Source organism: Pongo abelii, chromosome 22, assembly GCF_028885655.2.
Source record: "Pongo abelii isolate AG06213 chromosome 22, NHGRI_mPonAbe1-v2.0_pri, whole genome shotgun sequence".
NCBI classification, from domain to species: Eukaryota; Metazoa; Chordata; class Mammalia; order Primates; family Hominidae; genus Pongo; species Pongo abelii.
In genome coordinates this window covers 48,826,342-48,843,381 of record NC_072007.2, presented here as the reverse complement: position 1 = coordinate 48,843,381, position 17,040 = coordinate 48,826,342, and the positions used below count along the sequence as shown (strand labels likewise).

Genomic DNA, 17,040 nt, shown 5'->3' with positions numbered 1-17,040 from the left:
AGGCCATTTAATAGCATAGACTTGGGGTACAGGTGAGGAAAGCTGAAGTGATTCTATATCTTTAGATAATTTCCCCATAGGATAATGTTTGGGAAACGGTTTCTGCACTACTGTGTTCTAGTTAATAGATGTGCCTTGGCCAGGCACGGTGGCTCACGCCTGTAATCCCAGCACTTTGGGAGGCTGAGGCGGGTGGATCATGAAGTCAGGAGATCGAGACCATCCTGGCTAACACGGTGAAACCCCGTCTCTACTAAAAATAAAAAAAAATTAGCCAGGTGTGGTGGTGGGCGCCTGTAGTCGTAGCTACTTGGGAGGCTGAGGCAGGAGAATGGCGTGAACCTGGGAGGCGGAGCTTGCAGTGAGCCGAGATCGCGCCACTGCACTCCAGCCTGGGTGACAGCAAGATTCCGTCTCAAAAAAAAAAAAAAAAATAGATGTGCCTTGTGCTATCAAGAGCCAAAGTTTTTTTTAAAACACTTTACATTAAATAGTCAGAGATTACCAGGCTTGGATGCTGTGATGCCATTTGAAACATCAAGAATTATTCTCTTTGAAGACAACAGGAATCAATCAATCATTTTGTCATTAGAAATGAGGAAGAGTTTCCTTTGTACAATTTTGGAACAGAATTTACCACTCAGTATCCCCAAATTAACTTTTTATTAGATCACTTTTTATGTTTGTATGCATTTCCAAAATTAGACGCAGTGAAACTTATGGATCGAATATTGATCAAATAATAGCATCTGTTTTTCTCTTTTTTAGTATCTAATAAATAAATTTGTCTCTTATAAAACAATATTTTTATTAGTTAGAAAACGAAGGATATATGCATGCATGTATGTTATACGTAAATAAATATGGGAGAGAGAGACAGAGGTTGAGAGAGAGCATGTGTGAGAGAAAGCAGAGAAAATGATGTACATTGGCACCAGTGGACAATCAGAGTTAACCAGGTGAAGGGTATTAGGAGTTTTGTGTATTATCTTGTGGCTTTTCTGTAAGTTGGAAATTATTTCAAAATAGAGAGGTAAGAAATCCCACTCTTCACAGTTTGATTTGCATTAGGCAAGAACCAGGGAGTTAAGGTCAAATCATCACTGAAGCATTAGGTCCTGGTAGAAATGCTGATCTTTCCTGCTGCAGGGAACAACTGAGGGCTGGATTAGCAACCAGGAGGCGTGGGTGAGGCGGGACCACGCAGGATTTTCTTCCCTGGCTATTTCATTAGCAAAGCGTTCATCTTATTCACAGCTAGTGTTTGGTAAATGCATAATCAGGCGTCACATGTCGTGGGGGCCACAGTTAACATTTTACATTGATGCTTCTTAGGAGAGAACAAAAAGCAAGGACACTCAGGGAAGCTGAGAGAGCTTTTCTCCTCCGCACTCCAGAATTCTAGTGGAAGCTGCCCAGATAAAACAGCTCAGGACTTTGAAATTTTCGGGGAAACAGAATTTTAATCAGCCTGCCATCTTATTCATTGTTCAGAGATGAAAAGAGCGGAAATCAACACCCCCTCATAATGTAGGTGCTGAGAACTTAGGTTCTGATTTCCATAGAATGATTTTCTTACAATATACTCTCTTTTCTTTTCCTTCTCTTTCCCTCACTCCCTCCCTTCCTTCCTCCTTCCTTCCTCTCTCCTTCCTCCCATCCTCCTTTCTCTCTCTCTTCCATCCTTCCTTTCTCCTTCTTCCTTTTTTTCTTGCCCTCTTCCCTCTCTCCTCCTCCTGCTCTCCTTCCTCCCCCTTTCCTCCCTTATCTTTCTCCTTCTCCTCCTTCTTCTATCCTAACATGAGGTGATAAATCAGAGGTATATAATAAAAGCCAGAATCGCCTGGGCTGGTGGACAGAACTCTGACACATGCCGGCCTAAAGTCTGAGTGAAATCCATTTACTGAACGTCCAACTCTGCAACCAGGAATTGTCAGATGACTCAGGATTTAGTCTATTGTGTTCTTGGGGTCCCCTATTGAGACCACACCTCTTTATGGGTCCTGCGTTCATGTAGCTAGATTCAAAGCAAAATGTTTCTTCCAAGTAATTTCCTGAAAATGAGTAATTAAAGTCCTGAAACCCTCTAAGGAATGTTCAGGCCTGCATTCGCTGTGCTTCCTTCGAGGAGAAGACAGACCTCTGACCCTGAACTTCTAGCTTGGATTTTAAACGTGTAATGGGGCCCTCACATGGCATCTCTGGGTAGCCAAAAGTTCTATGAGGGTCTGTTGTCTGCAGCATGGATGTCTGTCAGAGTGAGACCAGCTCACTGACATTCCAGGACATTTGTAGTCACTTCAGTTATTTGGATTTTAATAAATACTTGAAAACAAGACTTGGGAAGGTTTATTTTTCCTTTTCATTTTTCTTGTTTACTGTAAGCCTAGAGTCCTTGCGTTTTCAACAACTTTGTTGTAGAGCAAATAAAAAGTGCAGGTATTTGGAAGGAGAAAATGAAACTGTTCTGGAACACTCATATGAAATGTTGAATAAGTATAGGTTGTTAAAAATCAGCCAGGCAATGACTGTTACTGAACATGGCCATCTATTAACATGAAGTAAACTCCACCTGCAAAGTTTCCTTTTAGGAGAAAGGAGCTCAAGTTCTCTGTCTTAGTAATTCTGCGAAGAATTGGGCTGCGAAGGGCTGACACCTGGGGCAGTGGGGTGCCCTCAACGCCTTGGCTCCAAGGTGCTCACAGCCCGTGTGAAGCCATGTGGAGTCCCATCACATCTGCATCCTGCCTTGGTCTCAGTGCAGTGTGTCACACGGCGGCACACCGGTCACACCTGCTGTGGCAGTCCCCGTCCCAATTGATGCCTTTTCTTTTTTCAATTAAAAAAAAAAATCTCCTGGCTGCATATCATCAAGAAAAACAACATTGTTTTCAGGGTCTCTTATCTCTCCACTCCCAAATATCCTGTTTCTTTGGGCTGGACAGCCAGGACCAATAGAAACCTCTTCCTGCCATTGGCTGACTTCATTTCCCAGACTTAGCACAATCTCATCCGCTCTAAACAACCTCATCAAAACTACTTTCTGGTCAGAGAGAAGCAATAATTATTATTAACATTTATTAACGATCAATAAACTTGATTGCATTATGGCCAGCACTATTAAGGTAAGGAAAGGGTTCCTTTTAATTTGACAAAATCTTGTTCTTGTTACTCTTTTCTTTGGTTTCCTTTATCAAGGCAGATAAGTTAGGGTTGGGCAACACCCCCACTGCCACAATAGAGGACAACAAGATTTCCTTTGCACTGCCTAGTAAATTTCCTTTTTCCTACTCCAACCATCCGCAAGGCTTAAAAACTTCAAACTCAGAAAAAAATTGGGGTTTCTAAATTCACTGTTGAGTGCTGTGGATTACTTTTGGAAAGGCTTTTCGGAGCGCTTCTGAATTTTCAGATTCTCTAACTATCCCTAACAGTGCCTGGATGTGTGTCTGAGAAAAGGCAGCAGACTCGGAGAGGTTGAAGGGTCGGGTCAAAGCAAAAGATGGGTTTGTGAATGTCGGACATTTGGAGGCTCTTCAGTGGCTTCTTAGCATCAGGGATGCCAGGCAGTCCCAGTGGAAGCGAAGAGATACTCGGCAAGTGGCTGCTGGTAATGGGACGCAAATGTTGACTTGATTTGTGGGACATCCACGCTGAGAACTGAGCGTTCACGTAACTCAAATGGGGGTAATTTGGTTTGTTCCGCTATATGTTTATCTTCAATAAAATACCTACTGTCTGTGCACTGTGAGTAAGATTTCTTCCAGCAATGGTTAGGTTTGCGGGGATTGGAAAGCAATGGCCGGTCGGTTCTCTGTGCTCTGGAGTGTTTGGTCTGATGCATTTCCTTGCCTAAGTTTTTAGTAGATAGCATATAGAGATTAATGTGGAGGTAAATCTGTACAGGTACAATCCTAAATATGGCCCGATTCCTGGAAATGAAGCCAATTTAATGGTGACTGCAAGTCAAGGGGCATACAGTCTTGAATGGGGGTCTGTTCAGTTGTTTTAAAGGCCACCATACCTTCGTGACATTTGTAGAAATGTGAAAAATCAGAAACAAAAGCAGATGCTGAGTGGAGGAAAAAGAAGATTGTGTTTGTTGCATGTCTTTAGTTTTGCTGCATGGAGGTGAGAAGCATTTGGTGGTGTTTTCATGAGGCTTTTAGTTTGTTGGAAAGTGCACCAGAAAATGGAAGTTTGCCCAGAACTGGGCCAAGCCATTTGGTTTGGTATTTTCATAATTTGAAATGTTTGTATTAGAAGATTTGACTCACATGTACCATAGAAACTGTGTTTCAGAAGTGCAGCTTTTATTTCTCAAGGTGTGTTCAATAATATATTAAAAATCTACGTACCAAGAACTTTCACCTTATAGAGACTTTTCTTTCTTTGGCTTCAAGGATTGGAATCTGCTGAAATATGGCTCCTATAGACAGGAATTATAAAATCGAGAGTTAATGTGTCCTACTTGTAGCTACATGAATAGAAATTACTTGATTTTGTGACCCAAAATGTTATCTTTTTTTGTTCTTATTTTTATCCTTATTCATATGCATGTTAAATCAAATATTTTGTGTAAATCTTGAATAGCCTGGGTACGATCTTATGTGTTTTTTTTTCCCAAAAAAATCAGTGCATTAAAAAGGACATTGAAATAACAGACCATCCTTTAGAAGGTAGGTACATTTTGCAAAACATCCAAATGTGTTATACCGTTTAATTTAAAATATACATTTATGAATACATGAAGCTATTTTGAAAGTTTGAATATTTTGTGATTTTCTGAATACTTTTTTGGAAATAATAGTTTACACTTGTCTAAGATACTATGCTTGATTTAACATTTTATTACATTGCATTATGTGTTTATTGTATGTACCCAAGTGAACCCTTAGAGTGACTACAGGTGAATTTTTTTTTTAATCTTCTGTTAAAATAGTCCCTCTTTATAGGTGACTTCTTTTAAGACATGTTTCTGTTAGATTTCCTGGGTAAAGTAATGAGATGATTTTACAGCCTTGTTTATAGAGTGGAAAAAGGAGGTCCTGAGTCTGTTGACTACAGTTTCAATTACGTTAGTGCAAAGCCCAAGTTAGCATAGGGAAAATTATGGCTGTCCACTGGAATTAGGAAACAGCCCCCCATAGAGGCAATTTCCAGTCTCCAATGCACTCTGTTTTTTTGTTGTTTCAGTAAATAAATCAATTAGTCGATTGGGTATCAGATGCTCTAAATTTGTTAAGTTGGTTTTCCACATTTGAGTGGAGTTTTTATTTTTTTTGCATTAACATTTGTAAGACCCTATGAGACACTATGAAAAGCTAAATATTCTTTGTGATTCCAGTCTTTGTGATTCTTACCATCATTTTCCCTTGGTAACTTGAAATTGGGAACAAAATGTTTCAACTGGAAGAAGTAAAGGAATTTTGGGAACTTATGTGAGAGTGTTCATTTATCTCTAAGTGTCTGTGAATTTTAAGATCAGCTTAAGAGTTCTAGTAAAGACTTTGAAGCAACAAAGCTGATGGTTTGCAGACAATTCATGGATCGGTTTTGGTGCTTCCCTTGGCCATTGGTGACATCTGACAATATTGAGAGGTGCTGAACCTTACCGGCCCCACTGTCCCCACAAACAGCTCAGTGTTTGCTACAGACTGCAGGGATCCTGCTGTTGCACTGAAAACTCGATTGTGCTTCAGTTAGGAGTTTTAGCCTAATTTCCCAAAGACTTTCCTGATTCCTTTTTTTTTAATGCCATCTGCAATTTGGGAAGTCTGATGAAGCCTACAGTCCTTTCTCAGAATAATACTTTCAGGTGCATAAAAAGAAATGCATAGAATTACAACAGAAATACAGTTCTCTCCCCAGACCTTTTAAGGAGAACATGAACCCCAGGTTGCAAGTTCTGATCCTGGAAAGATACTTAATGTGTAAAAGGGAATGTGGGGGATTTTCCATCATCACAGAGATCTGACATTGAAGGATGTGGAGAGAGCCAGCAGCCGGCAGCAGCATCAGGGGAAAGCATCTTAAAAATCAGACAGGACATGGAAAGTTACTAACAAAGGCTTGGTGGAGACCTGAGGGCACCCTAGTGCTATTTCCATGACTTGCCTAAAGAAGTTCCTTTTTTTGAATTAACAGAGGTTGGAAGGTTTGATGGTAATTGAAACACGACCTGATAGGACTCAATTTTATTAATTTAAAGACATAAAGCTTGCATTGTTTGCACATTTGCACTTCTTGAACATTTGCTATCACATGTGAGGGAAACTTATTAAGACTAAGAGTTATATGAAGAAAGTTAACTCCTCATAGAATTTTGATGGATGTGATTAATGAGTTTAATAGCTACAGATTTATGATTTTTCATCAACCTGTTGGCTAAGTGAAATACGAATTGCGTCAGTCCTTGTTACTTTAGGGGGATTCCGGGAGAATGGAAGGAAGGCCAGGGGCAAAATGCCGCTGCCCTGCTGTGCATAAGTCATTTCAGAGCATGCTCTGAGTATCTGTCCTTGCCGAAAAGTGGCTTTACAGGCAACTACTTTAAAACAACTTGCTGCTTCTGTTCTTGGTCAGCTCTGTGATCCAGGCTGCCTTCTGTGGACACTGCACACTTCTCCCTGGCCCTCTGCCTGTGTGTGCATGCACCCATGCACGCCAGGCACCCTGACTCAGTGACCCTGGAAAGCAGGATTGAGAATGGCTCAATCTGTGGGCTTTTTTTCCCCCATGAAATACAGTGCAGGACTGCAGTGCTCTCAGACAATGTGCTGAGCCTGAACCATTTCTTAATTATCTACGTTTATAAGTGATTATCTCATAAAGTTTTTGTTTTGCAAAACAGATCTTTATTTAAACACAAACACAGGTTAACAACTCTTGAAAAAGCATACATAAAAATAAGTAAATGAAACAACCATTTCTGTTGTCTTCAGGAAAATATGACTGATACATTTAGAACTTTAGAATAAGAGTCCCTCTGTGGGAGTGGAGACCCAAAGCCATTATAGGCACCCCAACAACTTGGCGGATTTATTGGTTTAACAGCTGATACATAAGAGAATCACAGAGTAAAGGCCGTGGGGAAGCCAGACAGATGAGAGTTTCTCTGAAATGCGAAACCTCAGAGAAGAGACAGGGACAGTCTCCAGGCTGTTCCAGCGTTTGGTAGCACACTCTGCTGTGGCGGGGTCTTTTCTTTGGAGCTACCTCAAGGAGAGCCTTCTTGTCCCCTCCTTTGACCCCACAAGATAGAGGACAACTGCTCCCTGGCCTGGGGATTCTGTCAGACCACCCCTGATAGCGCTTCTCTCACCTTACGTGGCCGCAGACACACTTGCATTTGCTTCCTTCCTGTTGTGACCCTGGGCAAGGTAGCTAGCCTGTCTGACCTCAGTTTCCTCACCTGTAAAATGGGATCATAATGGCTACCCTGTCTTGCACCCATCCTCAATAAATGGCAGATGCCATCAGACGCCCCCCCCCGCGGCTGTAACCTTTTCTACCGTATTGTTTTTCAGGCCCTGCACTCAATCCTCTTAACATTTCCCACGGCCCCGCTTCAGCTGTGAAGCCCACAGCCACAGACTGCTCTGATGTGCGGCCTCCCACACCCAGGCAGGGTACATCTGGGTCTGGGCAGCCACACGACAGGGAAGGAAGGAGGAGGGAGCTTGCGGGGTGCTTGTTAAAGGTGTAGCAGGGCAGGTACCACACACAGGGGCAGGTGGAGCGTCCAGGGGTCGCCCGAGGTGGTGCTGGTCAGAGAGGGTTGGCTTCGTCCTGTTCTGAGCCGAGGCTGCTGGAGGAGGGCAGAGGCCTACGACTGCATCGTGCTCCTGGTTAGGGCAGGAACAGCACCCTGGAATACCCCACTGTCCTCTTTACTCCTGAATTACAAAAAATACATCTTGTTCTTTAGCATAAATTATAAACATAAAAAATTCTTATGGTAGAGAAAATGTTTAAAAGTCATCACAAAGTCAATATAAATTGTTCAGATCCTAACCAACCACAGCAAATTCCTAACAAATGGGATGTGTTTCTCCACCGTGTGTATCTGTTTGGCCTTGTATCTACCTACCTGACCTGCTCTTCTCAGTTAGCATTGTTTTACAAGCATTTTCCCATGTTACTAACATTTTTTGATAAGCAGAATTTTTATGTTTCATTATATTCTATCTAAAATATGTATTACCATTTTATAACCAATATCCTAGTGTATAAAGTGATGCTGCTTGCGACGTTTCACTAATTATATTGCAGTGCACCATCTATTTAATTTTTTGAATACTTTTTATTAGTATTGGTGCCTAGAAAGGAATTATTGAGCCAATGGGTATATATATTTTTTAAGTCTTTGCCAAATTTAAATATTTGCCAATTTAAAAAATAATTACCAGATTATTCTCTGGAAGGATTATACCAGTTCCCCCTTTTTCTAGCCACATATGAGACCAGTTCCACACTACACCCATAACAACTCTGAATATTTTACTCTTTGAATCTTTGCCATTCTGACAGGTAAGAACAGAATCTCATTTTTATTTGTACTTCTTTAATTTTAGTATTTCATTACATTTTTTTGTTTGTTTGCTGTGAACCCATTTTGGCTAGTGGTCCACTGTGACCTCTGGATTTTTTTTCTTATTTATACTTTTATTCCCTGTTTGGTCTAGCTTACTTTCCACATATTTCCCCTACTGAGCTTGGCCAGACATGTTTTATACAATTTAACGTCGATTGCCATCTGTCCGCTCTCCCACTCTTCATTTTCTTTCTTGTCAGCACATTCTCCCAGCTTTGCTTGTGTTTGTTGTTTAGTGTGAATAATTTATGTATACCCACTGATATCGCAGAAGCTGTTTTTAGTGATATCTTATCCATTTCTTCTGTGTCCTCAACAGTGACTGGCAAAGAGTAGAGGTTCAATAAGCACTTGTTGAAAACATAAACTTTAATTTTAATTATTTGAAATCATAAAGAGGAAGTTAAATATCAGAGTAATGTAATCATCATTGTAGACTTCAAATAGAATTCTTATGTTTTTAGAGACATTTCTCCTAGTAAAATAACAATTAAAATTGACTTAAATTGATGTTTAAGAAAGTATAAAAAATGTAGCTGTAGTATCTTGAATTCATAATCCAAACTAACATCATCCTAATAACTGCTTGTTATGTGCCAAGCCCTGTGCTAAACTCTTAAAATATCTCATGTGATCCTCACAGCAGCCTGGGTACTGCTGCTTTCTTACAGATAAGGACAAAGGATTAGAGGGGCGAAGTGACTTATACAGGTCACCCAAATCTGTCTCCCTTCTCTTTATCATCTGATCTCTTTTTTCCTGTTATTCACCCTAGCTGTACATAGTGAATTACTGTGCAGAGAAACATGATGTATTAAGTGTTACGGAGACACATGAAATAATTGAATAATGAAAATTATTATCGCTGGGTACTTTATGTTATCTACTCTTCTGTGAAAAAATCCCATAGGCAGCAATTCTTATACTCTAGGTGGCTAATCAAAACAAAGTTCTAGAAAATTCAAGAGGTAAAACTCTAGCACTGAATTCTATATTTGCTCAGTGGCAAGAATTCTTTCCATATTTGGCGAGATCCAAGGGGCAGTGCTTCCAGATTCCAGATCAGCTGCTGATTTAAATTTCCTCATCCCAAGTATCAACTTCCTTGCACTCGTCTTGGGCGTCAATAATGAACACGCAGGTCAGAGTTTTCCATAAGGCCTTAACAAGTCTTTCAGCAGGGTGTTCATGGAATTAAGCTCTGGGAAGAACGGTAATCTGCTGTTGTACACAGATAAGTACAAAGACATTTTGAAAAGAAATGCTAAGGCCAAGCAAAATGATTTATTTTTAAAGTGCCGCATCAGAATCCAATCATAACATTAACCTCAGGGCTGTTACTTTAAACACGTTTGTTAAAAACAATGCTTGTTGAATTTTTGAAAATATAATAACTTTATGCAAAGATCCCGCACTCTTGCATTTAACACATTCCACTTTTTAAATCCTTCTGCCTTGATGATTTAAAATCTCCCTTGCTGTTTTTTTTTTTTTTAATTTACCAAGTATTGACACAGAATCAGCACTGAAGACAGGACCCTTCTGCTACCTCCACATTCACATTCCCCCCAAGGCCATTCATTCAGATCATCAGCCAGCAGTGAGTTTCTCATCTCCATGCTATTTGGGTTTCATTGGGTTTTATAGGGTCTTTTTTTTTTTTTTTTTTTTTAAATTTTGACAGTGTGCTCATGATGCTCACCTTTGAGGAAGAAGAAACTGTTGAAACAACACTTTAGAATCTGTCAACACAATTAGTTTGTGTCTCAATTTGAGGTAGATGTCCCAAGACATTGCTCCAAGTTAAAAAAAAAAAAAAGTATGTGGTTTTGCATTGCGTAGTCCTCTTTGGATCCATACGACATGTATGGCTTCCCTGACCTTCCAGAGAGCATCAAAAACATGAAGGTTGAATTCGGAGAGCTCAGCCCACTTTTATCTTTGGCCCAGGGAGGCACTTGGTACTCTGTATTTCTTCGTGGCATCCTTAAAATAGCCTCTGTGGAAAAGGGATTGGCCTTATCTTCCGTGCAACGGATGGGAGGCATAGATATAGCTGCTGGCAAGGGGAAGTGGAAAGAGGCCCGTTTGGGAGAGGGTGGCCCGGAGCTTTAGTTTGATGATGCAGGACTTCCCCAGGTGAACGCACCTCTCCTGGCCCTAGCTCCCTTATAGGAAAATGGAGGTGGTCAGCTCCGCCTTCTCCACAGTGACCATCTGCTGACTGTGCTGCTGCCAGGACGCAGGGGGAGCTAACAGCAGTGCCCCTATCGGATCTTCAAACCGGGGAGGGGTCTTGTGCAGTGGGCAGGGAAAATGGGCTCCCATCTTGCTTTTGGGGTTCACACCCTGGCTGTTCTACTTCCTGGCCATTTCATCTTTGACAAGCCACAGCCTCACAGGAGATAGGCTTTTCCATCGGTGAAATGGGTAGAGTGATAGTTCCTACTTCACAGGGTTATAGTGAGATTCACCAAGTCGCAAGAGCCCAGAACTGTATATGGCACACATAAGCTCCTCAATCAAAGTTAGTTAATTTTACTATTCATTCAAGCCAAATACATTTTTCTTCTAAGACTAAAATCAGGGAATCTATGAAAAGCATTTCCCCCCACCTTTTTTTTTTCAATTTCTACAACAGTTTGTGAACTGAATTTTTTCAAGTAGCCAATTTGTCCATTTTCCTGTGATGAACATGTTTTTATCTCTTCATTATAAAGTAAGAACTCTGACAGACACAGTGAGCTCCCAGTTATTCACAAGCACCTGATCTGCATTGGAGATTGCCTAAAACAGGGCTGGGAAATGCTTGCTGGTGAGTTCACCTGACACTATGCACGGCAGGTCCTGGAAGGAGACATTCAGGGCGTTTTACCTTCTGCATCTCCCTGTTCTTCTTATTCTCCTTCCATACCCTTTCTCTCTCATTGCAATCGCTATCCACCTGGAAGGAGGCTTGAAAAACACAAAGGACAACAAGGATGATGAGGGGGACCCCTCCTGAGCCTCTTAAATGCTGAGGGATCCTTCCTGGACCTGTTTTCATTCATTCCAAGCTGCCTCTCCCAGACAATCACTTCTCTTACCCCAGGAAATCTGGGACGGTGCAGGTTTGCAAGCTTGATCTGGAATAAAGAAACAAAGGAAAAGACGGACCAGGAGGCTTGGCCTACGCCAGGCAAAAGTCAGCAAAAGCAGCCACTACACATCTCCTTTTGAGTTCTAACTTTTTACTTTGTCTTGTGTGAACTCCTGAACTGGAAGCATATTTATATTCACGTAAAAATAAGAATATTGTCCAAGGTCAAATGTAAGTGACTTTTATGAGTTATTGGACTTTGTGAATTACTCATTCTACCAACTTGAATTAACATAGATAGTTTTGTTGACTTTACCTTCTTTGTAAGCCAAACAGTATGAACTCGGTTAAGCCGGTCTTAGGAGAAAAGACATAAAATGTGTGTTGCTAGGATAGCATTCTAGTGAAGGAAGCCCCTTCTTTGTTTCTTGTGCATCCCTGTGAGGGTACCTCTGTCCATCCCAAGAGTTGTTTTCATTGACTCACTGTTGAAAGCCCATGCCTACCGTAACCAATTTTGATAAGAAGCTGGTTACAAAATAAGCACATGTATACATTTTTTAAAGTCTTGTTCTTCTGGAGATGGAAAACATCTTTTTTTAGATCACATGTTTACTGCTTTGGTAAACAGTAAAATGCTGCTACAGCAATTACCTTGAGGATAAAGGGTTTGTAGACAGATACTTCCTGCGTTCACTTCCTACACAGATAGCCAGCCCAACCAGAGACGCACTGATGCAGGAAGGGCTCCCAGTGGAAACTTCCTCTCTCCAAATGCGTGGTTCATTATTCGTTATCTCCTCTCCAAGGGGAGTAAGCTTGTTGCTCCAGATTTTCTAGGAGAATTCTGTCTTGAAACAGGTAAAAATACAGAGTTTCTAAAGTAATGGTTTCAGTGCCTCGTTCTCATCCTCGGTGTCATCTACTTGGTGATTTTTAAGGGGACATGATTAGACTAGAATAGACTTGTCTATGAGTAACATGCCCCGTAGGCACCTCCGTCTCCTTTGAATCATGGAAAATGATGCATAATTCGAATGTTTTTATATTTGGTAGAAAAATAAGTCTCTTTGAGATTCAATGGAAGACCTTTTCTATGGTTAGTTGAAAGGTCATTTTAGATTTTGCTTTCTTTAGTCAAGCAGAGATTACCAGATTTGGGTACAAAAAATATCAGCTCACAGATTGTTTTCTGTGCTGATTTTACAGCAGTTACTAAATTCCAACGAATGCATTGTTTAGGCCCTTTGAACCGAAGCAAATAAAACCACAGTGCACACATACTAAACAATAGGGCATCATCAATTAGCCATCTACAGGATGTGTCCTTGCGGACTGGCCCCTTTGTAGGAGAAAAAAAAATAGATCAAGTCAACAAAAAATAACACTGAACAATAAACTAAACAAAATAAATAGCACCTGGGAGCCCCTCAAGCACTGGCGAAGCACCAAAGGGTGATGTTTACACACTCTACACACGGAAACCCACAGCTCCACCCAGATCTCCTGCAGGTCCCTAAAATACTCAAAGAACTCAGCAGCCAATCATTGCTGGGTCACCTCATGGTGAAGTACCCGCTTTGGTGATCAGAAAATGCTGAGCCTCTTAAATGCTGTTTTCATTCACTCCAAGCTGGCTTTCATAGACAATCACTTCTCTCACCCCAGGAAATCTGGGACAGTGCATTGCAAAGGGAAGAAGGCAGTATCTAACAGAGCATTCTGCCTGGCCTATTCCGTAAGTGCCGATGACTGCCAGGTGGGGAGCAGAGATTGCATTTGACCCCGAGAGACTGCCAGACATGGTGAGATGCTGTCATGTCTCATGTAGATGTTAATGCACGAATATATTCTAATGATTTTATCCACATATTCAATATATGTATTTTGTATTTAACATGAAATTGAATTGAAGTGAAATTGCCCAAAGAGATATTTTCCTTTAGGGACTCATTTCTTCACATACTTTTGCTTATCTTGTTGGAAGACACACTATGTCAATCTCAGTACCCTGTTTGAATGAAGACTGCTTTCCTCCTGTGTATCTGTTGCCCCTAGACAGTCATTGTGCAGCTTGTTACCTTTCTGTGAAACTCCATGAGACAGCTCCAGCATTCATCCTTACAGGTGCTACCTCCTGACACTTCTGCTTCTTTGCAAAATGACTTCCCTGATCTCCTGAGTCTGTATCGTTTCCAGTGCTGCCTGAACCACATTTGGGTGATGCTACAGGACCAGACAGCAGACAGATTTGTCATGGATGCCTGATGGGATAGGACCCTGTTGGCATCCTCTCTGAAAATCTCCCTTGCCTGGCTAGGGATTGTTTTATTTTATTTTCTTTAGCCTGTAGCAAATACAGGTTCAATATCTCCATTGAATAATATATTGTAGAAAGAAAGGCAGTAATAAAAACTTTGTTCTTTTTCCCCATTTGAAAAACAATTATAGGAGTTTAGAAAATAAAAATTTTAAAAACAAAATTAAAATAATTGATGTTACACCATCAAGGGTCTTTGAATACTCGATTATTATTTTTTTTGTCTTTACTCCTATACCAATGTGTTCTTTATAAAGAATAATAAAATTTGAGAAATTAAACTCATTTTTATTAGTACCTTTCTATCCACTTCTTTTTTTTTTTTCCAGGATAGTGAAAAAAAAAAAAAAAAAAAAGAGGAGTGAGGGCTGAACTTGTTACGATTTAGAAATTAAGGCCCATGTTTTTGTTTTTTTTTTTTTTTGAGACGGAGTCTTGCTCTTTCACCCAGGCCAGAGTGCAGTGGCGAGATCTCGGCTCACTGCAAGCTCCGCCTCCCAGGTTCATGCCATTCTCCTGCCTCGGACCCCCCAAGTAGCTGGGACTACAGGCGCCTGCCACCGAGCCCGGCTAATTTTTTGTATTTTTAGTAGAGACGGGGTTTCACCGTGTTAGCCAGGATGGTCTCGATCTCCTGACCTCGTGATCCGCCCGCCTCGGCCTCCCAAAGTGCTGGGATTACAGGCGTGAGCCACTGCGCCCGGCCCCATGTTCCCTCTTAAGGACCCAGTTTCTCTATATGAAGCAGATCCAGACCGCAGGTCCCTGTCCCACCACGCCTTTCACTTCCCTGTGCCTCGTTTCCTCATCTGTAGAAGAGAGTCAGTCATAATAACTCCTACTTCTTGGTAGTGTTGCAAGGATTAAACAGCTTAATACATGTATGTGCTTTGAACAGTAACGTGCTGTCATGCACAAAAGATGTAAATTGCAGACCAGGCATGCTGGCAGCTGCCTGTAGTTTCAGCTTCTCGGGAAGCCAAAGCAAAGGATCTCTTGAGCCTCAGTATCCGAGGTCAGCCTGGGCAACCTGGCAAAAGACCTCATCTCATAATAATAACAACAATAATAATAATGTTAGCTGTTATGGGCTCTTATTGGTTACTTATCCTAATCACAGTCTTCTTATTTAATTTACTCTCATATCTCATTTGCTTTTTCTGAAGTAATCAATTATCTTCCTTGATTGTGTTTGTTTCCAGTATTTGTCTTTGGAAAGGAATCAATCCTGCATTTATACCTGGTTATTTATAGCTTCTTCTAAAGGGATGAAAGTATTTCCCTACACAGTCATGCATCACCACGCCGGGTCAGTTCCGAGAAATGAGTTGTTAGATGATTTCATCGTACGAACATCACAAAGAGCACTTACACAAACGTAGATGGCATAGCCGGCTACACACGTAGGCTATAGGCTATATGGTGTAGCCTGTGCTCCTAGGCTACAAACCTGTGCAGCATGTGACCAGGCTGAATACTGTAGGCAATTGTGACACTTAACACAATGGTTTTTATGTATCAAAATTTGGAAAAGGTACAGTAATAATGCAGTATAGGCCAGATGTGGTGGCTCACGCCTGTAATCCCAGCACTTTGGGAGGCTGAGGCGGGCGGATCACGAGGTCAGGAGATGGAGACCATCCTGGCTAACACGGTGAAATCCCGTCTCTACTAAAAATATAAAAAATTAGCCAGGCATGGTGGCACGCGCCTGTAGTCCCAGCTACTCAGGAGGCTGAGGCAGGAGAATTGCTTGAACCTGGGAGGCAAAGGTTGCTGTGAGCTGAGATCATGCCACTGCACTCCAGCCTGGGCGACAGAGCGAGACTCCATCTCAAAATAATAATAATTATTATTATTAGGAAGGAAAAAAAATGGTACACCTGTATAAGGCACTTACTGTGAATGAGCTTGCAGGGTGGAAAGTTGCTGTGGATCTGGGTGAATCAGTGAGTGGTGAGTGAATGTGAAAGCCTAGGACATCACTATCTACTACTGTAGACTTATAAACACTGTATATTGGCCAGGCGTGGTGGCTCATGCCTGTAATCCCAGCACTTTGGGAGGCCGAGATGGGCGGATCACAAGGTCAGGAGATCGAGACCATCCTGGCCAACACAGTGAAACCCCATCTCTACTAAAAATACAAAAATTAGCCGGGCATGGTGGCGCATGCTTGTAATCCCAGCTACTTGGGAGGCGAAGGCAGGAGAATCCCTTGAACCAGGGAGTTGGAGGTTGCAGTGAGCCGAGATTGCGCCACAGCACTCTAGCCTGGCGACACAGTGAGACTCCATCTCAAAAAACAAAAAAACAAAAAAAAACTGTATATTTACACTAAATTTATTAAAACATTTCTTTCTTCAATAGTAAATTAATATTAGATTACTATAACTTTTTTTACTTATTAAACTTAATTTTTAAAACTTTTTGACTCTTTTGTACTCCCTTAGCTTGAAACACAAATACATGGTTCAGTTGTACAGAAATATTTTCATTCTTTATATCCTTACTCAATAAGCTTTGTTCTATTTTTTTTCAACTTTCTAAACTTTTTATTAAAAACTAAGACACAAACACACACATTAGCCTAGGTCTACACAGGGTCAGGATCATCAATATCACTGTTTTTCATCTCCACATCTTGTCCCTGTGCCACTGGAAGGTATGCAGGGACAATAGCCTGCATGGAGCTGTCATCTCCTATGATAACAGTGCCTTATTGTGGAATCCTTCTTGAAGGACCTGCCTGAGGCTGTTTTACAGTTAACTTTTTTTTTTTTGGAAATAGAAAAAGTACACTCTAAAATAATGATAAAAAGTATGGTATAGTAAATATGTAAACCAATAACATAGTCAACTATTATCATTATCAACTATTATGTACTGTACATAATTGTATGTGCTATACTTTATACAACTGGCAACACAGTAGGTTTATACACCAGCACCACCAAAAACGTGAGAAATGCATTGTGCTACAGTGTTACTACAGCTGTATGTCACTAGGCCATAGAGATTTTTCAGCTCCATTATAATCTTATG

General features: G+C 41.0%; 1 protein-coding gene across 3 annotated transcripts in view; it reads left to right on the top strand.

The window, feature by feature from the left end:
- The window catches only part of ERG (ETS transcription factor ERG), a 284,031-nt gene that overhangs the window by 161,508 nt on the left and 105,483 nt on the right, over positions 1 to 17,040 (top strand). Inside the window, exon 1 of one of the 3 annotated variants that reach the window (XM_002830677.5) lies at positions 3,011 to 3,125. The exons of the other annotated variants lie outside the window; for them this stretch is intronic. Within the exon in view, the coding sequence (XP_002830723.1) occupies positions 3,108 to 3,125 (18 nt within the window). The 5' untranslated portion in view covers positions 3,011 to 3,107. Of the gene's footprint in view, positions 1 to 3,010; positions 3,126 to 17,040 lie in introns of those variants that run through there. 3 annotated transcript variants of the gene reach the window in all.